General features: G+C 46.2%; 1 protein-coding gene across 2 annotated transcripts in view; it reads right to left on the bottom strand.

Annotated features, from left to right (window-relative positions):
- VWA2 (von Willebrand factor A domain containing 2) overlaps window positions 1-23078 on the bottom strand; it is a 61821-nt gene extending 38743 nt beyond the window's left edge. For both annotated transcript variants that reach the window (XM_032764167.2, XM_032764165.2), the window contains exons 1-2: window positions 22855-23078; window positions 6358-6418 (exon numbers count right to left, since the gene is read on the bottom strand). In XM_032764167.2, coding sequence (XP_032620058.1) covers window positions 6358-6409 — 52 coding nt within the window. In that variant the 5' untranslated portion in view covers window positions 6410-6418; window positions 22855-23078. The remainder of the gene's footprint in view (window positions 1-6357; window positions 6419-22854) is intronic.
- Window positions 23079-24451: the final 1373 nt, after the last annotated feature.

Genomic DNA, 24451 nt, shown 5'->3' on the forward strand with positions numbered 1-24451 from the left:
GAGACTACATTATCTGCGTCTTCCTCCAATACAGAATAGAAATATCTATTGAACACTTTTCTGCCTTATTACTGTTAACTCTACAATTTCCACCTAATAATGGACGATTATCAGAATTGTTTTTTTGTTCCTAATATATTAAAAAAACTTCTCATTGTCCTCAACTCTGGAGGTCATAGATTTCTCTTTGTGTCCCTTGACTTTTCTTATCAATTTTCTACAATTCCTACCTTCTAATTTATATTCATTACTATCAACTTCCCCTTTCCTCAATTTGTAATATATATATATATATATATATATTTTTTTTTTATAGTTGACTTCACTTCCCCTTTAAACCAAGTCTTTTTTTAACCAGCAGAGTCTTCTTCCTCGATTGTGGCATTGTGGCTTTTGGGGCATCTAGTAAGGTGTTCTGAAATTATTCCCAATTATCATTCATATTTTTCTAGTTCTTCCTCCCAGCTGATTGGGCTCATAGTTGTTTCCAGCTTTGTGAAATTGGCCCTATTACAGCACCAAGTGTATATATATTACTGGTCTGGCCTTCATTCTGCTTGCATTTTGTGTGTGATCAAGTCACAATCGCTTGTACCTAAGCTACCATTAATTTTTAGTTCTGTGATCAGTTCCTCTTTATCTGTTAGGACAAGGTCTAAAAGATAATTCCACCATATGGCAAAGAGACGGCGACTTAAGAGTGGGGTGCTGCTCCATGCAGGGCATGGGGGCTGACCACGGACACATCTGAGAAGGACTTGCAAGAGGGACTTGGTCCAACCTGAAATGCTGACAAACTTCACAAGAAGGGGTGAAATCCAACTGGGTGGGTCTCAGGACCTGTATTTTGTTTTCAGAGACCTGTAACTCTCGAGTGCTTTCGGAGCAAAGTTTCTGTGGGCAAGAAATTCCTTTGCTAAGCCTGTGTTCTCAGCTTTCCTACCACAATGTCTCCAGAGGAATTAAACTAGAAGTCCAGAGGGTATAGCTTAAGTGGACCTCTAGGGGTGAGTATGTATTAGCAATTGCGAGGGCTCAAGAGGTTTCAGACACTGATTTCAGCATCTAGGGTGGCTGGGCAGTAATGCCTTATGTCTCAAAGAAGGGTGTTATGTTAAACAGGCTATCTGAACTGACCCCATAGTCCCAGAGCTAGAAATAGCGATTACACTCTATCCAGAGCCAATGGGCTCAGTAGCACTTGAGACCCCTCGCCTGATGACTGCACAGTGGGGGACTGGCCCAGGTTGTAACGTAAGATTTGTATGAACTCTGCAGCCCAGTCATACATTGGACAACTATTGCCATCTACATTTGCACTCATCGCTTAGCCGAAAATATTCATCCCTTTTTTCACCGCCTCCCTCCTCGCCCCAACTGTAAATATTTAAGGATAGTAAAATTCTTCCGTGTTGAGAGCCACCGCAAAGACCATACATCACTTAGAGCCCACTTGAGCCTTCAAAATAGTGCTCAAGCGGCGCAGAGAGTCATCCCTCTACAGCAGAGGTTCTCAAACTCCGGGGACCACCAGTGGTCTGTGAACACCATTCAGGTGGTCTGCAGGTAGTCCTCTCTGAGGTGCATGCCTGAGCGGCCACGCACAAGAGAATGAAGGGCCACCTGACCCAAAAGGGAGTTGCAGGGGGAAGGGGGAGGGGTCACAAGATTATTTTAGGGGGGTTGCAGTATTGCCACCCTTACTTCTGCGCTGCCTTCAGAGCTGGCTGACCAGAGCATGGCAGCTGCTGACTGACGGCCTAGCTCCCCAGCGGCCACCATTCTCCAGCTGCCCAACTCTGAAGGCAGCGCTGCCACCAGCAGCAGTGCAGAAGTAAAGGTATCAGTCACCTCCCTGTACAATAACTTTGTGACCCCCCTGCCTCCAACTCCTCTTTGGGTCAGGACCCCTAGAATTACAGGACCCTGAAACTGCAGATTTAAATAGCTACAATCATGAAATTGACAATTTTTAAAATCTTATGATCATGAAATTGACCTAAATAGACTGTGAATTTGGTAAGGTCCTACTCATAACATACAAACACAGAGTATAACTTGTTCCTGCTGACCTGCCTCTTTAGCGCTGCTAGAGACTGAGTCCAGCTGTAGGAATAGTTATCACTGTCCCCATATTCACGAGGCACAACATGCCATTGTGGGCAAGGCCAAGCTGTCAATATCCCTGCGGCTTTCCAGCCAGGCTGAAAACGCTGCTCCTACTCCTTGGAGATGGGACAGGCTTATAGCAGGGTGGATCCTCACAAACAGGATGGTTAGGAACACACAGCTCTTTCCCCTTTACATCTGGAAGATCCTACAGCTGCAAAGTGTCATTAGCTAATGTCTGGCTTTACTACTACTCATCCAGGGGCCCGGGGTTCCTGGGGGACTGCGAGCAGGTTTCAGGGACTCTGCCAAGCAGGGCCAGCATTCGACTTTCTGGGGCAGAAAACCAAAGCCCCACCCCATGGTGAAGCCCGAGGCTCTGAGCCCCGCCACCTGGGACTGAAGCTGAAGCCTGAGCAACTTAGCTTTGCAGGGCTCCCTGTGGCGTGGGACCCCAGGCAACTGCCCTGCTTGCTACCTCCTAACACTGGTCCTGGCTTTTGTCTGCAGAAAAGCATCTGTGATGCAGCTTGAGAACCCCTGCCCTAGTTAATAAGTTATAAGTGTTATGCAGAGCCCTGACCCCCAAAGTCTTGACCCAGCCTCCACTGCAGCTTGCATAACAGGGATGAATAATTCAGGGGAATGTCTCTACCTAGAGACTGATCTTGCAAACACTTAATACCAGCTGTAGAGCTTAATACCAGCTTTCTGTTCTGTGTTTGTGCAGCGCCCAACACAATGGGATCCATGACTAGGGCTCCTAAGCTCTACAGTGACGCATCAACATCATAATATTCCTGTGAGTAGTTGTTTTGAGTCAAGCAAGAGTTTAAGTTGCACTGAAGCCAATGGATCACACTCAGTGCACAGCACTGCCTCCAGTAATGAGTCGTTAGCAGAATCGGATCCTTCATTTTGTGCCAAATTCAGGACTAACAACCAACCTGATGGGGCTCTTTCACAGGCACTGATCTGCCACCAGACTCAGAAGTAACAAATGTAGATTAAAAAAACCCAACCCACTCATGGTTTTTATTTTGTATGTGCCGTTAAAAGAGTGCTAGTTTCTTAATGACACTGGGCCTGATCCAGTGGCCACTGAATAAACGAAAAGGCTCCCATTGACTTGACTGGGCTTTGGATCTGGACCATTGCACTATGCTTGCACGGCGATGGTCTTCCTGCATAAAGTTTCCACTTCAGTGCTGCAGCAAAGCTATAAATCATGCCTGAAGAACTGGATTATGGATGCAGCAAAAGCCTAGAGACTGCTGCAGGTTCAGCCTGCTGCTGGAAAGCACTGCAGCAAGGCACCTCCTCTCAGTCTGCCGCACATGGCCAATTTCCTCCTCTCAACTTCTCTGCAAACTTCTCCTTCTTACTGTTAAGGAATGTGAAGTACTGGGCGATTTTTCCACTGACTACTGAAGAGACCCTGTCACGGCCGTCTGAGAAAAGTGCAGCTGAACAGGTATTATACCCAGATCTGGCAAGAACCGTAGCTGCCCATTTGAGTAAGGTTGTGCCGCATCCTTTCGTTGGCTGGGTTTGCAATCTGAGGTTCTCTTTAGACTCACAGCTGATATTTGGAGTTCAGGCAACAGCTACAGCCAGGTGGCTTTTCTGTGGCAGCGTTGCTTGGACACAAATCTTGTTACTGTCATCCATGTCTTTGTCATGTGATCACAAAACACATGTGCTTGGTGTTGCCAACTCTTGCCAATGTACTGTGAATAATGTGAATTTGGCCCTTGCTAGAGCTAATCTGAGGGGAGAAACTCCAGCCTTCAAAATTTTTGGACTGCCGGGTGGGGTGGAGAACATCCGATTGGCTGCCTTCTCAACTTCTCCGCCTCCTGGGAAATAGCAGCCTATCAGAGCTGCTGCAGGAGGCAGGCAAAAAGTCTATCTCCCACCCCTCAGAAGCTGAGAGAAGTTTTTAGATAAAGAAGGGTGGAGAGGGAGCAGCCAACACCATTTTCACAAGAGGGAAGAAGGAAGCAGAAAGAGCCCAGAAGCTCAGGCCAGCTCCTCTCTCCACTCCTTCTGAAAAATGGGTTGGCTTCTCTTCGCTACTCTCCTCTGGAAGCCATTTATTTTTATTTCTACAAACTTGGAAAAACACTCAGAGCTGGTGTTTCTGTTTTGCTATTTGGCAATTCCAAAGGAAAGGAAGTGGACAAGATGTTCTTCAAAAGGAATGTTTGACAAGTCACATTGTTCTTGTCTAGCTCTCACAGCAAGACTAGATCAATCAGCTGGTTGGACGACTCATAACAAATACGCTTACACTGAAAATAAAATCTGATCTTACTCAGCCTTCCTGTGCTTACATTGTCACAAAAAAAGCCAGGATATCTATTGAGCTTCATTTGTGATTGGTTTCAGAGTAGCAGCCGTGTTAGTCTGTATCAGCAAAAAGAACAGAACAGGAGTACTTGTGGCACCTTAGAGATTAACACATTTATTTCAGCATAAGTTTTTGTGGGCTACAGCTCACTTCTTCGGATTGTTGCTTTAGACAGTAATTCTTTCAAAACATCACAGCTGGATTCTCAACGAAATGATTAAATGTGGTTTTAGTTGCTTTTTACATGTTCATTCCGTGCTTACTCACAAAGAAAAAGCAGTGAGAGTGTGAGACAGACTTTGGTCAGGGATTAATTTCTGGGCTAAGCTTTAGACTGGGGATTGATATGCCCTGATCTCTTCATAACACACGCAGGGACATATGGACAGTGTATTCTGAAAGGTATTTTGCCATCTTCATACACTGAAACCTCAGGTAGTTAATTAAGGACCATTTCCAAAAAGGAAGAGGCAGGGAGGTGTAATACAAAGGAGTGTTTTGCATAGCAATGAAGCTTTGGGTTGGAGACTAGCAGGTACTGGTCTCTTCATAACCGTTTAATGGAGACAAGTACATATCACTTGTGGTGACCTGTAACTGGGCGAACTCACCCCCGCGGCGCCTCCTGCTGGTTGCTTCAGGGAATCAGCTCACATACACAGCTCGGAGCGCCCTCTGCAGGCCGGTGATCCGCCTTCTGGCTTCCGCTACTGGCCCCGTGTCCCTCCCTGGACCCCGGAGCCCCTTCTACGTGGGGTTCTGCCCTCTGGCAGTAACCCCTTTCTCTTAAGGGTTTCCCCCTCCTGGGAACCCCCCCCACTCTATCCACACTTTGCCTCAGAGTCTTGGCAACTGCCCAGTCATTAGCTAGCCCCCCACACCCTGGGGCAGACTGAAGTATTAGCCTCTCATCATCGGCAAAGGGGTTTGGGCCTGCTGCCTAGGCCTACCCCTGGCTTGCACCTTGCAACCCCAGTACCCCTTGGCCCTAATTCTAGGCCACAGCCTGGGGCTCTCCAGGCAGGAGCTCCCCAGCTCCCCTGCCTTTCCCCAGCACTGCTTTACCCTAGGTACCTGTCTGGTCCCTTGCAGCAGCCAGGCCCTTCTCCCTCTGAACGCAGAGAGAGACTCCTCTGGCTCCTGGCTTCTCTGCCCTTTTATAAGGGCCTGTGGCTCAGTTTGGGGCATGGCCCCAGCTGCAGCCACTTCCCCAATCAGCCCAGCCCAAAGGCTGCCTTCTCCAGCCCCAGCCCCTTCCCTGGGCTGTTTTTAACCCCTTCAGGGCCGGAGCAGGGATCCACCCTGCTACATGACCCAAAAGGTAATTGGGGTGTAACATGTGCCAGCAGCAAAAATAAAGTTTCAGGTCAGGGGGTGGCATCTCGTAGGTACTTTAGTGTATTCCAACAGTTGCAAGGAGGTGTCATTTGGGGTATTTTGTCATTTACAGTCAATCAAACCCAGGTCCTTATTCAAGGAAGGTGCATATGTGTGGGAGTGTAACATGCGGCAGCATTTTGTGCAGGAAAAAACCTGGGTCATGGTGTGGTATTTCCCAGCTACCTCAGAAAGCTTCAATGCTCACAGGAAACGTCACTGGTCTTTTACACACCCTCAAATGCAAGTTACTTATTCTAATTGAGAGGAAATTGCACTCCAGGGGCTTCTGATAACATTACTATACTTTGTTATAAAAGTCAAAATTAGCCTCCTGTATTTGGGGAAATTCTTAAAAGTTTAAATTTACATGGATGATGTATTTATTCTTTTAAAAACCAGCCTTTCAACACTGGAGTGAGGACCCAACTTCAACCTCATTGCCCCAGATGAAGGAACACGGGCATCTGAGCCTGAGCTCCTTTGCTATGAAAAGACAATGTTAAAATAAAATGTACCTTGGGCACAGAGGAAAATGCAGATGGAGTCAAATGGCAGTAAGAGGCTCATGGTGACAAACTGAAATTTAAAAAAGAAAGGAACAAACATTAATTTTCACAAATTCCCTAAAATACAATTCTCACGTTATAACTTTCACTGGGGAGATGTATTCCATTCCTTTACAGCTGTCTAACATCATCACTTGAGAAAGTTTGTTTGCCCTAAAGATGCACATGTACAATACACAAACAGAGACACTTAGGAAAAGGGGCTGGTGGGAAGAGAGAATAAAACAAAGAGATCAAGATGTAAAGGGAGGGAGAGAAAAAGGAGGGGAAAAAAAAATCTTATAATTATGTTTGTTTCCTTGTTTGAAGTGACCTGCAACAGAGACTCCAGACAGTAGAAATGGCTGCAGAAGCAACTGAAGCAGGGACTGCTGAACTGGGGGAAGGGGAAAATGGGGCCCTGCTGGGGCCACCCCTTCCTTCCAGACTGAGAACTGTGCAACTCTTGGGACACTAGGATTCAGGGGTACCCTCTTCCCCCTTCCCTTTTCTTTCTGTTTAGCTGATCCCTTCCTAACTAACCAAAACTCCCTTCCAAAACAAACATGGAACTAACATGACATTTGCTGCCATCACACTGTTCACTCTGATTAGGTGTTATACACATAACTCGATCTCAACCCCCCCCTCAGGCAAAGGTTACAGGTAAATAAGTGGACAGTCACGGCACCAGACCATAAGGATTGACAGATTTAGGATAGGTCAGACCATCACGGGAGGAGAAGTCCAAAAATCAGGATGGCAATAAAGCCTCTGTCATGAGATTTGGCCCTTCTCCTTCTGCTCTCAGACAGAAATGATAAAGGAAGAAATGCACTGGGCGAAAAGACAGGAGGAAAAATGGGGACCAGACTTTTTCCAAAGCCTGTCTGTTTGGTCATAACATAAGACCCCTTGGATAAAGCGATAAAGAACAGACACAGTGGGGCCTTTGGGTGCTACCATGATAGCAGTCAGGCTTACGAGGATACAGAAAATCCCTGCCATACAGCACTTATGAGCTGACTTGGATTGCCCACTCCTATCAACATCAGCAACAGACCTTTTAAGCAGGCTACATTTCTCAGCCAGGGCACGTCTCTACTTTCTAGGTGTGCATTCCATTTGGAATAACGCTGGATGTTTGTCCTGCTTGAAGTGTGTATATGGATGCGCTGTATATACTGGGGCAGGCTGAAATTGCCCTTGAAGATGCCAAGAATGCCAAGAAATAGAGTTAACTGATTGCTGGTTGTGCAGAACATCCCCAGAATTAAACATGTCTCTTTTTCCATTGCACTTCATCTGCCTTTTGACTTTATGGGGACTTATAAATCTTTTCCAACAGATTTGGACCTCAACCCCTCAGCTCTGGTGACATTTTCAAATATACAGATTTGGGGTTTAGTTGGTGCCCAGCTTTCCTGTGGTCCAGGCTTTCCATTTAAAATCTATATGTTGATTTTTAAAGCCAGTGAAGAAATGGTGGGTGCGCTGGCATGCACAGAAAAATCTGGAAGGTTGCGGCATGGGTCCTTCTCTGGGTTTCACAGCAAAGGCCAAGCAGAAAATGTAATTAAAGAGAATCAGGGACATTTCCTAATGGACAGGTGAGGTCTATTAGGCTGGGTAACTGCCTTTCAAGGGAAAGAGTGGAAACTCCATTCCTGTTGAGAGTTAAATCTGATCTAGACAACACACTTCAGAATATACAGGAGGGCACAATCCTGCATTTCCAGGGGTAGTTAACAAGAAAAGTCTATTCTCCATCTTTAGGGTTGATGATCCTTTGATTTTTGTGGGATCATAGAATATCAGGGTTGGAAGGGACCTCAGGAGATCATCTAGTCCAACCCTCTGCTCAAAGCAGGACAAATTCCCAGGTTGTCCCCCCCCTTCTTCTAACTTCAGTTCCCTAAATGGCTCCCTCAAGGATTGAACTCACAACCCTGGGTTTAGTAGGCCAATGCTCAAATGATTTCAATCCTAGACATTACTCAGAATAGGTTTTTTCTGAACAGTGAATGGCTTTCTGCGATGTGCGGCTTGTCATCTTGGAGCTTGTTTCCATGGGCAGTTAGTGTGCAGCAAGCTGCGGTGCAAATTGACAGTGCATCAGCTCACCTTGCACAAAGAGGCTGGGTGGACCTTGCTGCCACCTACTGAAAATTCAATAGGACTTTGATCAACTCCCATTTTAAAACATGTCTACATAGAGCCAGCTTTAAGCAGGATGACTTCAGGATTCACAGATCTTACTTTAATGCGAGTGTGACTAACATGGCTACCCCGCTGATACTTTAATGTGAGTGTGATTTGTTCTGGTTGCCAAAAACCTAACTGCTTTTCATAATGTGTGTGTGTGGGGAGGGTGTTATAGACTGAATCCTGGAGTCCAGTGGAACTATTCCCCTGAGTTAGGGCTGAACAATCAGGCTGATAAACTCATGCTACCTTGACCTTTTCTTGATCACACAGGTTTGGCATTACTAGCAACCAACATATACGTAGTAGGTAACATTTTTAATTCTTCTCTAGCACTGTGAGAGAGATGGTCTCTTTGCCAAAACACATCACCCTTCGAGGGGGGTGGAGGAGGTTTTCAGGAGGGGAGCACAAAGAGAACAGAAGCACAAAGGATTCAGACATAAGGGTAAACTAGTCAGAAGATACATGGAAGGAAATGAGGTCCTAGGGACTGAAGATAAATTCTCTCACTACACGGAGGATGCTCTTTGGTTCGCATTGCAAGTGTCAGTCCCAGGAAAGACAATGGCATGGAACATGGAGACTAGTTCATCTTACATATAAGATGGAGGGCTGGGAGCCAAGATACCAGAGTTCATTCCCAGACAGCAAAGAAAAACCCCAGGTGCTGAGTCTGGGTCAATTGACTCAGGTTTCCAGGGCCCAAGCTATCATAGAATATTGGGGTTGGAAGGGACCTCAGGAGGTCAAAGCAGGACCAATCCCTAGATTTTTACCCCAGTTCCCCAAATGGCCCCCTCAAGGATTGAACTCACAACCCTGGGTTTAGCAGGCTAATGCTCAAACCACTGAGCTATCCCTTCCCCTGAGGGAGGCTTAAAAAAGCAGAGTTGATGTTCCTGCTCAGGATGAAGCCTGGGCTCTGAAATCCCAGGCTCCAACCCGAGTGGGAACATCTACACTGCTAGTTTTAGCCTCACAGCCCAATCACACAAGCATGAGTCAATTGATCCAGGCTCAGATTCTATGGCACAGGTTTTTCTTGGCAGCGTAGCCGTACCTTTAGTGGCAAGGTACTTGAGTACCATTGAAACCAGACTGAAGCATCAAATCTGCTTTGGTGCTTTTGAAAATCCCACTAGGTGCCTAAGCTGCATCCTTAAGCACCTAAATCCATTTGGAAATCTGGCCCTAAAAATCCTGTGTGACCTTGGGTAAGTCCCTCCACCTTTCTGTGCCTCAATTTCCCCATATGCAGACTGCACTGCAGTTAGATTCCTCAGTCTATATTTAATGATGTCGAGATCCTTGGATGGAAGGTAGTGGTATTCCAGGCACGCTAAGAGTTAGTATTATCCAACCTACGGATAAGGGATTCTCTTATCAAGTGAGATATGCAAGAACCGTCTCTTATTTGAATGACAGACTCGTATTCTCCCACATAACCTCAGGTTGAGTTACATTTGTAAGTGGGAGCACATCCAATTGACAGCTGGAGGAACAAAAGGGGTTTGATTATTATCCTCACTGCCAGGAGGTGCAAATACAAAAACAAACCCCACCCTTCACATACACTAGAGTCTCCAGAAACACTAACCTCATTACAAAGCACTGACCCTAACCTCTCACATCCCACATGCTCAGGACCTGACCACAGCTTCATTACCTAGCATTCCTAAACAGACCTGTAAACAAAAAAAGGTCTCAGAAGGCACAATGTGGTTAATTAGATCTGTCCTGATTAACTATACCATGCAGCAAACAGCAGTGAACAGAGAGGCCTGTGTTTATACAGTGGGTGATAAGAAAAGGACACAAACATTTTATTGAGGGTTACCCAACAGCAACATACCTTGATGTTTACAAAATGGCACGGCTTAGGGTGACACCAGAAAAAAAACACACGGGGGAGAGACAGCAGAAAGATCAGACTTTTACAAATGCTGCTTTTTCTCTCCTTAGAGCTGATCATCATGGGGATAGCAAAGGCCAGGAGAGGCAAAGTGGAGAAGAAGGGTCATCACTTGGTGCACTGGAGGGCAAAGGATCTTCTGGGGGTTGGATGTTCTGTTCCCTTCTTAGCCAAGCTCATAACACTCAATCTTTCACCAAAGATCTCAAAACGTTTGATAGATTTTACAAACCAATGACAGGCTGTGTCTACTTTAACAATGAAAACTCTCTCAAGAGTTCTGACTGTACTGCTGCTCCCTAACCATCTCTAGACAGCAAAGGCATGTATTCTATTTCAAGGCTGCTCACAGTATGTGGAAGATCCTAAGCAAAGCAAGACAAGTGGGGCTCCTTGCAGCTCTCTTGGTATGGACACCCAGCTTCTGCAAAACAGGGAGGGAGCAGACTGTAGGAAAAGATCCCTAGTGTGGTGCATTGCTTCCCAGTGACGCTGTATCACAAAGGGACAAGGAGTGAAAAGATCAATCACGGAGACTGAAAGGATGGCAAAAGCCTTTACATATTTTTAGCCCGGACACTTGCTTTCACTCAAGTAAACAAACTATCATCAACATTTAGCTCCTTTTGTGAACACTGTCCTTTTTGTGGCAGACCTTACCTTCCTAGCAGCTGGGAGGGATGGGGTATAGCATACACCCTACGGGGGTCACATGCAGGTCGAAACTGTTAAGATTCCAAACTGATATATAACCCACAAAGACAAAGTTATAAACAGAGAGCATGTCAAATGTCAGTTGGTTTTACCATTCCTCAGCTTTCAACCCATTACTTATCAAAGCCAGAGGGAATGCAGGACTTTGACCTTAAGTAATAGATGACTGCAGATCGGCTTCGGATGCCACCACCACTATTGCAACAAAGCTCTGGCTGAGTGTGTCGCGGAACCCAGATCTCCTTCCACCCCAGTCCGCAGACCATTCTCTCTCCTCTATCACTTATTTGGTCCATCTTATTGAAACTATATGAGGTAGGGCTGGTGTCTTCCTACATGTTTGTACAACTAGCTCAATGGGGCTCTGGTCTCACTTGAGGCCTCTGGGTTCACTGCAATACTGTACTAAGTACACTGCAATAGCTGTACTAAGTGTCTTATCTGAAGGACCCTACTAATGGAGGACCAGTTAGCTAAGGTCTGCCATTCCTTTAGGCTTATTTCACACTAGGCAGTGATAGCCACATCCTGACTGACTGCCCATCAATCACCATCTCCGTAGCTGTCTGGGAACTGTCAAATACATCAATTATCAGGAAGCAGATAAAGGAAATAGCTACCTGGACAGGGATTGACTTGCGAAGCAAAGTGATGTTCTTGAAATCAGCTTCAAGATCAGCAGTTCTACCGGTCAGTGATAGGGTGGTGGTTGTTTTTGTGATGGGAACACCTGGTCTTCAGCAGCTGGACTGAGAGAAACTTTTTTTGTTTAAATGCAAACACATAATCAGCTTGTAGAATGACTGCTGCAAATTAGAACTAGCCAAGAGCTTAGCAGGAGTAAAAACCAAACACCAGGACTTGACATTTAAATGGATAGTGAGAATATCCACAATAGGACAGTAATATTATGTGCGCACATACACAAGAGGCTTGTAGGGATATAACCCTTCATGCCTCAGGGTATAAGGCACCTTCTAATTGATGAGGAAGATTAGAAAAGGAACCTCTCCTCTGGACAGGTTATGCCATAATTGCTCACTTCAGGATTCTTGCACCTTCCCCCAGAATGTCTCAGACCCGCCACTGTCAGAGGAAGAATCAGAGACTAGATGGACTGTTGTAGAATATATGGGCTAAAAGTATTAACATAATACAGTCACTGTCCAAAATTAAACAGTGTTAAACAAGGTTCGGGGGTTTGGTGTGCAGAGACCTCAGCTTGCTTAGAACCCTGGCAAACACACCATTAAACATCCTTGTAACCTTTTATTAAAGATGAAGAAAAGAAGGAAAAACATTTGAAATGCAAAGTAGTAAATAAGGCTTTCATATTAACAGTATCCCTTGTTCCCTCTCTCTTTGACCGAGGAGTGTTTTGGCTGAAAAGCCCTCGTGTTTGTCAGTCTCTTGAACAGTATCAGAGGTGCTACCAACTGCCCTTTTGCAGAAAAGAGAAGTTAGCTGAGATGGGCTGGAGCTGTTGTTAAAGTCTGATCCCGCTTCATCTCAGGTAGTGTTTGGGATTCAGCTGGAGCCAGCAGAGGTGGCAATGGCATCTGGGTCCCTCGCTTTGGCCCTTATCTGGTCAGCACAACTCTCAGGATCAGCATGTCAAAGTTCTGGGGTCCCAGGAGACAGTGGGGGTGGCAGCTGAGTGACGTAGTTACACTAACATAAATTTGTAGTGTAGACCAGGACTCAAACTCACACGGTTACATTCTACCAAATACAACTGGAGATGCGCTCAGTGGCTCCAGATTCCCATGTAGCTTTGTGCGTGCTTTGAACATTGCCTGGTTTCCACCCCAGAAGTATCTGCTTTTCAGCATGATAACCTCTCTGTACTCCACACTTCCCTCCCAGGCATGGTGGGAGTACAACAGGTTGGGAAAAGGGTTTAGTTTCTGCTGCAGAAAATAAATGTTTTTTTGGAGAAAAAAAAATCAAAATATGAAAAAAAAAATCAAAATTTTTAATCTTCAACAGAAAAAAAAAAAGCAAGATTTTCACAGAAATCAGACACTTGTCGCCAAAATTTTCATTTTCCTAAAAACCCAATTTTCCATCAAAAAAAGTTTTGACAGCAATTTTTCAGCCCGCCCCAGCAGTGAGCCTAATTAATGTTTGCAAAAGTGCTTTTGAGTCCCTCCAGAGAGAGTGCAGCTCTAGAGTGAAAAGTGGAATTGCAGAATTAAAGTTAATACCATCCCACTGCTAATCATACCCAGCATTTCTCTAGTGCTACTCAAGATGTCAGAGTGCTTTACAAACATGGCCGAATGCCGTGGCTCTCAAACAAGGGTACACAGAGGTCTTCCAGGAGGGTACATCAATTCATCTAGATATTTGCCTCGTTTTACAATGGGCTACATAAAAAGCACTAGCGAAGTCAGTACAAACTAACATTTCATTACAGACAATGACTTGTTTATACTGCTCAATATACTACACACTGAAATGCAAGTATATTTACATTCCAATTGATTTATTTTATAATTATATGGTAAAAATGGGAACGTAAGCAATGTTTCAGTGCCAGTGTGCTGTGACACTCTTGTATTTCTATGTCTGATTTTGTGAGTAAGTAGTTTTTAAGTGAGGTGAAAGTTGGGGGTACACAAGACAAATCAGACTGCTGAAAGGGGTACAGTTGTCTGGAAAGGTTGAGAGCCATTGGTGTAATGAATCCTCCCTGCCGCATGTGGCGTTGCCAAATTAGCAAGTCCATAGTATGTTTAAATAAAAGAAAGTAAACACAAACCATTACTTCAGCACAGAAGTTGTTGTGTCCCTCAGTAGCTTCCTGCCCCAGTATACGCCAGGAAGGTAAGATTATGTTTTTGCTCTTCCCCAAGGGCATGATTACTTCAAGTTAATTCCAAAGCATACATGACTTAACAACGATGGAAAACTAGGACAAGACCCTACTTGCTACCAGATGTGACAGGTGTGCGGGGGGGTGAGGGGATATTCTGAGTTGCTTCAGTACAGAGTACAGAGAAAAATGTTTCAATGACACTGGCTTACCTAAGGTTTAAATGAATTAATTCTCCAGCGCCCAGCCTGATTCTCGCTGGGAGAAAGTGAACTTGAAAAACTCCTCATGGGCTCAGCAGCAGTTTGTCAGCAAATGCTTGTCAATGTCAGCTTCAAGATTAGCATCAGTCAAGCAACTTCAGAGGGTGTGTTGGCTTGGGAAGTGGGTGGGAGCAAAAGGCCTTTAGTGTTTCTTCCCTGGTGTAAAAACAGTGTATCGGGGTGGCCAACCTGAGCCTGAGCAGGAGCCAGTATTTACCAATGTACATTGCCAAAGAGCCACAATAATACGTCATCAGCCCCCCATAAGCTACCCCCCAATACTCCTAGCGCCTCCCACCCACCGGCAGCCCCACCAATCAGCACCTCCCCTCCCACCTGATCAGCTGTTCTGTGGTGTGCAGAAGGCTCTGGGGGGGGAGAGGAGTGAGGGCACAGAAGGTTCAGGGGAGGGCGCAGGAAGGGGTGGAGTGGGGGCAGGGCCTGTGGCAGAGCCAGGGGTTGAGTAGTGAGCACGCCCTGGCACATTGGAAAGTTGGCACCTGTAGCTCCAGCCCCGGAGTCAGTGCCTATACAAGGAGCCGCATATTAACTTGTGAAGAGCCACAGGTTGCCCACCCCTGCAGCGTATGGTCAGGTTTTCAAAACTGTATGCGTGCAATCCTATGTCTGCATCCTGTAGGATTAAGTAAAAACTGGTCATTTGGCCACAGATACCAAACTGGTGCTTACAGTTAGGAGAATCAAGTATACAAATTAAGTGTGCGATGTTTTGGAAAATCCAGCCTGGTGAATTTGTAAAGGGTTTTTTTTTTCTCCTTCTCCCCCCACTACTCCCAGGTGTCTTTTGTCACACGTAAAATATCTAAATGTGCTTGTTATAACAACAAGTGAACCAGAACCAAACCCTGGATCCAAAATCATCAACACTGTGGGTAAGTGGATCTAGAACAGGAGTGGGAAAAGTTTTTGGCCTCAGGGCCATATCTGGATTGCAAAACTGTATGGAGGTCTGGGTAGGGAAGGCTGTGCCTCCCCTAACAGCCTGGCCCCTGCCCCCTATCTGCCCCCTGAGTGCCCCCCTCAGAACTCCTGACCCATCCAACAGCCCCTGCTCCTTGCCCTCTGACCGCCCTCCCCGGGACCCCTTCCCTCGCCAGCCCCTTTTGGAATGCGACCCTGTGACTCAGGAGGAGCAGGGGCAGCCACACAGCCAGAGAAAAGCGGAGATTTCCCCTTCAAAGCGCCGCTTCTCTCCTGCCAGCTGCGCGGCCGCCCACTGCTTCTCCCAAGTCCTCCGGCCTGCATTCACAGCGCTCCCACCACCCATACCTCCCACCTGCTCCCCTGAGGCTGTAGGTGAGCCTCCCTCCTTGCTCTCCCCCGCTCCCGCAGTGCAGCCCCTCCTCCCGCAGGGGATGCACTGGTGCTGAGCTGCCCGAGTGCCTGGCCCTGGGGGCCCCTGCTGTTGGGGGGGCCCCATGCCAGGGCACCCTGTGTTTGCTGGTAAATCCACCCCTGTGCCGCGCCACCCGGCTGAAGCCAGCCACGCCGCCCGGCAGGAGCTCACAGCCTTACCGCCCAGTGTGCTGGCGGCACGGCGAGCTGAGGCTGCAGAGGATGGGGGACAGCAAGGGCTGGGCAGGACGGGCCCATGGGCCATAGTTTGCCCATCTCCGATCTAGAATCAGAGCTGAACTTAGTCTATAATGGGCTGAACCAAATGGATCCAAGACCCAGGGAAAATACAGACCTGGAACACATAGCTTGAGCAGGTGTTTCTGTGAGATGGAGAAAAGTATAGCTTACAGTTAAAATAACATACTGCTGATTTTTTGTTGAAAGAGCATTATCATTACGGGTTTCTGTGGGAAAGCATAATAAAATACACAATAAAGCTACTACAACGTTTTACTACAACGTCAGCAAAACGGTTAATACTGTGCACTGCTTTGTTGCAAACTCAATGTCTGAGTCTGAGCCTCTTGAATCAGTGCCGAGGCATGAAGAGGCTTATTTGAAAGTGCCAGGCAGTTAGCTTTAATTAATTACCACCTACTCTTAGCTTGGCTCACAACAAAAAGAGCTGGCTTACCAGGCTGGTTTCTCAAACCCTCCTGGGTCTATTTATAGAACAAGAGAAAAAAGTATGTTGTGTTTTTATTCAAACGATCTTATGAACAAACCAAACTAGACTTCCGTGGATGGGATATAATATTGCTGGTTCACTCTAAGCACTGTTTTTTTGAAAGGAATGCAACATTTGGCCTGAATAAGTAGTAACCCAACAGCCCACTGCAGCCAAAAGCACAACCTTTTTGTAGACTGAAGTCTCCTTTCAAATGCAGATTTGACTTCCAAGATATAACCCAAAACAGTCACTCTCTATTCCATTAGGTTTTTGGCTGACACAGAACAGCTGCTTATTCTGATCCTTTCAATTCCTCTGATTTCCCCCACCCCGCACGTTCCCTCCTGAAATTTTAAGATCCTGTTTTCTTGGGAGTGTATGGGGGTGGGATGAATACCACATTAGCTTCTTAGAAACAAAAGCACTCAGACGTAGGACACAAATGCATGCATTTGCGTTTGCTGGCAGCTTCCAACCCTAGATTTAGCTTGCTCATGACAGGCAACAATGGAAGAACAGAAATTCAGTTAAAAAAGACAGCCATCCAACAGACACGCCTTCGTGGCAGCTTTCCACAATGTCAAACGTCTGCCAGCAGCTCCACAACCTCAACCACATAACTAAGAGATTAACATGTTCCTCTGCATTATTCTCCTCCAAGGGTCACAGTAACACTTCTGTGAAAGGAAAGGACTCCTAGGAGACACTTTGACATTTCAGAATAGTTTAAAATACATATATCTATTTTGCAGAGCCATCATTTATAGCTTCTCTGATCCAGTTTCAATTGGATATGCTTATTCTTCACTTCCTGTCCGAAACGGCTATATAACATGGCTGCAAACTGTCAAGTAACTACCATGGCTCCACCCTAGATATGCCTACTCTAAGTGGCTAGCGAATAGAGTTGGGTGGAAAATAGGTGTGTGTGTGGAAATTTTAAACTTTTTCATTAAAAAAAGGTTTTTTGGGAGGGGTGGAGGGAGTTGTGTTTTTGTTTTTTTTTTTAAAGAAAAAAAATTGAACACACAACACAGAAATTTACCACAAATTTTTGTTTACCCAACCCCAGTTTTCACTGAAAATGCAGAGGGTTTTGCTGGAAAATTTTCAAGCAGCCCTACTGGTGAAATGATGACGACTGTGCATAAAACTGGTCTATACTTACACTCAGCTGGGCCCTTTTTGGGCTTTGGATCAGGTCCTATAACAATTAACAATATCTGAATTTAGGACCTTTGACCCCAAAAGCTTGTGCTAGAACTTACTGCATAGTTTGCTCCAGTGGACATCACCACTCTACTGATTTTGCCCACCATTAGAGCAGCAGGCGTGTTTCCACAAACATCTGAACTTAGTGTTGCGTCCGATATATGTAAAGCCTCTTTAGCCACATATCAGTGGTGTAGTTAAAACTGTGATCACTTATAATTGTCAGGGGCTTTCCTGGTCCTGCTTGCAAGCAGGGGACTCTGTAGGAAAGTGTGCAGTGTGATCTGGGCCTAGCAGCAATCAGCTCTGCAGCCAGTCAACCTAGAGGAAGGTAGGATAAGCAGCGTGTCTGTTTCAGGGAGCAGCCAGCTTTGTTTCTCTCTGTTTTTTGGGTTCTTGTGTGTTATCATTCTGGATTCTAAGAATAAAAGTAGTGTTACCTTCCAGTAAGAGCACTGGATGTTTTCAATCTAACTCCTCTGTGAAAATAACACTTCGCCCTTCTTTAGTATTTCAGGCAATAAGGATCTCCCCAAAGCAATCTATAGCTAATAACAGGATACCAGGAATAAATGCTTTGTTGAAGCGCCTGAACCAGAGGGATGTAGCAATCTATGCGAACTCAATCTCTTCGGTTAAACTGGCTACAGCTATAGGCAAACTATATAATTATTCCAAGGCTGTGAAAACATCTACGTGACTGAGTCATGTACCTTGCTAGGAGCTATTAATCCAAGGCTAGAATACACTTCTAGAGATTCCAGTGCAATTACTGTACTCTGCACGGCACCAAATCCTTTAGCTTTTTGCAAAAGGTTGTTCAAGACTGGGGATTTTATTTCAGACATTCCCATCTCAGAGGCTGCCTACACAGGAGCGGGAGTTGCAATTCCCAGGGCAGGTCGACAGACTCCTGCTAGCTCAGCTTGAGCTACCATGCTAAAAATATCAGTGTGGACGTTGCGGCATTGGTGGCAGATCAGACTAACCATTCAAGCTGAGACCCAGGGGCTTGGTGGGCCACCCGAACTTGGACCCAGGAGATTGGGTGGGCTTGGACTGGGGTAGCTAGCCCAAGCTGCTGTCAGTGCTGCAACAGCCACACTATTATTTTTAGCCAGCTAGCACAAGACTGTCTACCCATGCTGGGTATCAAACCTCACAGCTGCAGTGTAGCCAGACCCTCAGGGGTCTGTTCCTCAGCACAGAAGTTATTTATATGCAATGTATTCCTGCAGGAGCAAGCAGGCAAGATCTGGGCTTATGTGCAAGAAGCGTATCGAAGAAATGAGCATATGGAGACACCCTGGCCTGATTCCACACTCACCTTGCAAGGGTGTAGATGATTACAGAAGGTGTAGGGAAGTGGAGAAAGTTAGTGATATACATTCACCTTCAATAGGTCTAACTGACTATCCCCAGTAAAAGTTTGTTGAGAATCAGACCTCCTATATGTACAGAATCTTTGCATCACACCGCAACATTGTGTGTCAGCAAGGAGATGGGACACTGCCTCATTTCTTAAAAATGCATCCATCACTCTCTTTTTAAATGTGACGGAGGTATACACATCCATCCAACACTGATCACTAATGGGTCAGAAGGACCTTTGCTTGATTGGCCACCTGGTCCCATGAGGATGCTGGCTTAGGTCAAAGACCAATGAACAACAGCTCCAGCACAGAAAGCCATGCAGCTATCTGAGAGATGACAAAGACGGCACACCTGGAAAGCCTGCATTGGGGCAACAGACAGCTGACTAGACATTTCTGAGCACTGCAAAGCCTTTGCCATTGATTAGAATGCTGCTCCTGACAATATCAATCATACCTCAAAATGCAAACACATCATTGATCAGTATGGCAGAACAGGGCTCACTGGATCATGAATAGCAACAGTCTGGACTGACCTGCCATTGCAATTGCCAGTGGTCCATCTAAACTGGTATCTGTCCTAAACCAGATGCCAATCTTTGATATTCTGGAGGAAAACAGAATAATCCCCATAAATCAGTCAATTCTACCACGTACACAGGGAGCAGAGAAAAGAAGTCCACTTTTGCTCCCTTTAGCAGCCATCTTAGGTCCTCGCACCTGGGACTGATAATCTGAATCCTGGTATATATGATAAAATGTAGCGATTGGTCATAAGACACCCAATTCCCTTTTAAAGCCTAGCCAGAGTGGTTAAGTCTATGCCCTCCTGCTGCAGAGCTGTGAGCCCTGCTAGAAGCCAGTCTGGGATTTTCCTCTCAGGCACCAGTCCTACAAACTTACACTCTATTAAGCATGTTGTGTACGGGTTTGCAAGACTGGAACCTAGGGCTAAAGCCCATTAAAATCAGCTTGAGCCTTCCCATTGGCTTCAATGGGCTTTGGCTCAAGACTGTTTTTAAACATACACATGAGTATTTCCATCAGGTTAGCTGGCAAGTCTGCGTGCTCTGAAAAAGCTAGTAAGCCATTCCCATCCATGAGAACCTCCCTGCCAAGGCTGATCTAACCCATGTCTTTCAGATGATGCTCTGTTCAAGTTACCCAACAACTAGGTGTCCTGGACAGAAGAAAGGACCACAGGGGATTTGCTTAGCTCATGGCCCATGTGTGTACATGCTCCCAAGGACATGCACACCAGAAGTCAAGTGTGTAGCCTGAACACACGGTTACCTTTACATTTGGGATTGTTCTCCAGAAAAGGCACCAGGAACAAAAATACAATCGGAGGTGGGTTTTCTGGGAAACCCCTCAAGCGCCCCAAATAAGCCATTTTCATTGTTTCTAGCTCACATCTCCTATTCGCCTGTCATCCTCCCCACAACCTCACCAATATAAACAGGAAGAAAACTCTACCCTTCTAAAGCACCTTTCATTCCAGGCTCTCAAACTCCTTTACAAACATTATGCACCACAATGCAGCTCTTAGACAGTATTTTATCCCCACGTAGCATGTGTGGAAACTGAAGGACAAAGAGGCTAGAGGACTTGCCCCAGAGCACAAAACGAGTTTGTAGAAGAGCTGAGAACAGAACCCAGGAATCATGGCTTCCAGACTCCTATTATAAGCACTAGAAGATACAAGCAAATATAGCTGCCAAGCATGTTTAAAATAGGGGTGATGCTTTTTTAAACAGAATTCAGGATCTATAGTTCCATTTGTTCCAGGCGAATGGGTCCCTTATGACCACAGGCAAGAGCTCCATATTTGGCCTATAACACCGTAACACACTGGGGCACAGAATAAGTTTAGCCATCGGCAGCTGATCAGTATAGATGACCTATTCTGATTCCTACTAAAGTCTTGGTGGCCGGACAATAACCATCTAGCTGATTGCCCTCACCCGCTGACTAGATCTGGTGCTGGTTGTGGAAAGATGTAGGATGCATGTTAACACTTAAGCAAGGACTCTCATGGAGTGTAAACAGAAATCAACCCTAGGGATCCAATCCTGCAGTCTGTGCTAATGAAGAACTCCTACTGACATAAGTGGGTAGCCTGTGAGCGAATAGAAACTGCAGGTTCAGGCACTGCATGAGCCCAGAAAGGAAATTCGTTCCAGCTAACTCCAGTAGGAGCTTAACCAAGGTTGCCTGAGCTGAAAGTCAACTTTATATTTCTAACAGTTAAGCAATGCACTTTAAAAACCATTGTTAAACTCCCATCAACTGACTTTGCACATGCTATAATTCAGGCGTGCATAACCCAAACATATATTCTGTTCTAAACCCACTTGTTCCATGAAGTCTGCCAACTACAGAGACCACATACCACTGTGTGTTCTGTATTGTAATGCTCCCACTCCTGTCTTTTAAGATTGTATCCGAGGATGCTGGCTGATGTGATTGCAGACCCATTGGCCATTATCTTTGAAATCTTTGAGGGGATTAGACTAGATGACCTCCTGAGGTCTCTTCCAACCCTAATCTTCTATAATTATAAACTCTTTGGAGTAGAGACCTTATTATTGTTTAGCAGTGTAACTACTCTATAGTGACATGTATCCTCACAATAAAATACTATACAGTTCATGGACTGCAATACTGTGTTTTATGGATCACAATGCTCATTACTAGTTCTGTAGATAAAGTTTTAAGACTTATTACGAACAGTATTAAAAAGCAGCATAAATATAACTAGATCTCATCAAAATAAAATCACAAACTGGATCCTTAGGTTCTTGTAAACCAGCATAGCTCCATTAACTTTAATGGCTCTATGCCAATTTACACCCACTGAATAGGTCTGTACCGAGAACAATGCCAAGACAAATTATAATTGGGAATACACACTTGTAGAACTACTTTATAAGCGAGACCTACTAAAAAATGTCCACTAACGATTACACTTCTACCTGAACAAGTTCTATTATTTTACAATCTGAACTTGAGCACAATACTATTCAGCTATATTATGCTGCCGACTATTTAGCCTTGTAAAACTCTGCAATAATATATTTAGACCGACACGTTTTGCCAAAATAACGCAGGGTGCTGAACTGGCCCTCTAGCCGGACAAAAAACAGAACTAGATAAGAACAGAACAGTCTGACTGCAGCTTTATGTATTCCAGGTGTGTTTGGCTTAACAGAAACCAAAGTGGGGGGAAAAAATCCATGAAGGAGGGGAGCGAAATCTAACTTTAATTTGTATTTTCCCATATATACAGTACGCCCAGAACAAGGAGCATGCTAGAAATACGAAGATCAATACTGCACCAAGACACAGTGTCTGCGTGGAGTTAATGCACAAGTTAGAGGAAATTCTCTCTTCTGCCCTTCTTGCGGTGGTTACATTTCTGCCCGTGTCCTCCCCCATCTCTCGGGGGCTAACACCCTCACTACTTTATGAAGTCCCTGCAGGTGCCTTGGGACACCAAGCAGACTGCAGCTGTCCCAGCAAAGCGGCAGAGCTCACTGAAGCGAAGGGATCACGCTCTGGCTAACCTTACCGAGAAGGTATCCATTTTCTGCACGCACGCCCCCAGGAAGCTGGCCCGTCTCCCACCAGGCGGGTACCGAGACAGACAATGGGGACAGGGATTTGCACGGGTCATGCCGTCCTGGATCGGGAGAAGAGCCTTCGTGCTAGACAAAGCCACGCTCATTGACCCCCACCCCCCCGGCACAAAATCCTCCCTCCCTCTCCTCCAAGGGCTTGCGGGCAGGGTCCCCACGCGCCCCGATCCTGGGTCCTTTGCCTGCTCAGCCTCAGCAGCTGCAGGCAGCTGTTTGCCAGGGGGGAGAATCCAGCCTCACCTTCCACTTTGCAATCACGGCTCCGAAGGAAGAAGCAGCAGCCGCCACTGGCGAGGGGGTGCAGCATGCGGTACCTCTGCTCAGGCACCGGTTCTAGTGCAGCTCAGGTGGGGGAGGAGACGCTTCGCTTGCCTGCGGTGTCCCCGACCGCCCCGGCTCTGCTCCCGGTGGAAGCTAATGGGCAGCGATCGGTCCGGGCGAGGCGGAGATGAACGCAGCGGCCGCTCCTTACGCTGCTTACAGGTTTAGCAGCGCGGTGCTGCCTTCCCCTCGCTTCTCTCTCTTCTCCGCTGCAGGGGGCGCTGCAGCGCAGGCCGAGGGGGCAGGTGCTGCGCGGAGTGTGTGTCTCTCTCTCTCCAGACTTTTCCATCAGGCTGTAGCCTGTGGGAGCAAGGCCAGGCCAGGGCCTGAGCACTGAACAAATCCCTCCCTGCCAGTGCAGGACTGAGCCTTCTCCTTGCTGGTGGCTTTGGGCAGTCTAGTTTGAAGTGCAGGTGCCTCTGAGCATGCACAGGATGACTTCCAGGGCAGGGCTTCACTATGAGCCATGGGAACCTTTAAGGTATAGAGTGCAGGGCAGGCATGTTATCTAACAGCTGTACCCCAGGCCAGAGGGAATGGGGCAGCAAGGGCTGGCTGTCTTCTTAAATGCCCCCAGTGCATCCACATTCAAAATGTGAAGAGTAGTAGATTGTATCAAATATCAGGAAAAGTTGGTATTTTCCAGTCCCACTGGCCCAGGGATCAGATCCACAGTTGCCAACTTTCACACAGTAAAGAAGCACCCTGATTTTCACAATAAGCCCAAAATCAAGTGAATCCCGTTTCAAAACAAGGCCAAAACAAGCCAAACCCTAAGAACTCCAACTCTATGTGACTAGATCCAGCCAGCAGGCAGGCTGGGATTGGGGTGGGCCCACTGTGCACCCCTCTCTCCCCCGCCTTGCTGACAGCTGATCAAAAAAATAGAACCAACAAGCAAAAAACTATTCCACAAGCAACTTATTAAGCCAAAATCAAGCCCAATTTCTGCGGTGGTTTTTCACAGGCTTGGCATGTCTGATCAGAACTAGAATCATAGACTAAGGTCAGAAGGGACCATTATGATCATCTAGTCTAACCTCCTGCACAGTGCAGGCCATAGAATCTTATCCATCCACTCCTGGAACAAACCCCTAACCTATGTCTGAGCTATTGAAGTCCTCAAACTGTGGTTTAAAGACCTCAAGGTGCAGAGAATCCTCCAGCAAGTGACTGTGTCCCATGCTGCAGAGGAAGGTGAAACCCCCCTGGGGCCTCTGACAATCTGCACTGGAGGAAAATTCCTTCCTGAACCCAAATATGGCGATCAGCTAAACCCTGAGCAAGTGAGCAAGACTCACCAGCCAGAAACCCAGGAAAGAATTCCCTGTAGTAACTCAGATCCCACCCCATCTAACAGCCTATCACAGGATATTGGGCATATTTACCACTAATAGTCAAAGATCAATTAATTGCCAAAATCAGGTTATCCCATCATACCATCCCCTCCTTAAACTTATCAAGCTTAGTCTTGAAGCCGGATATATCTTGTGCCCCCACTACTCCCCTTGGAAGG

Source organism: Chelonoidis abingdonii, chromosome 15 (genome assembly GCF_003597395.2).
Source record: "Chelonoidis abingdonii isolate Lonesome George chromosome 15, CheloAbing_2.0, whole genome shotgun sequence".
In the NCBI taxonomy this organism is placed as follows: Eukaryota; Metazoa; Chordata; order Testudines; family Testudinidae; genus Chelonoidis; species Chelonoidis abingdonii.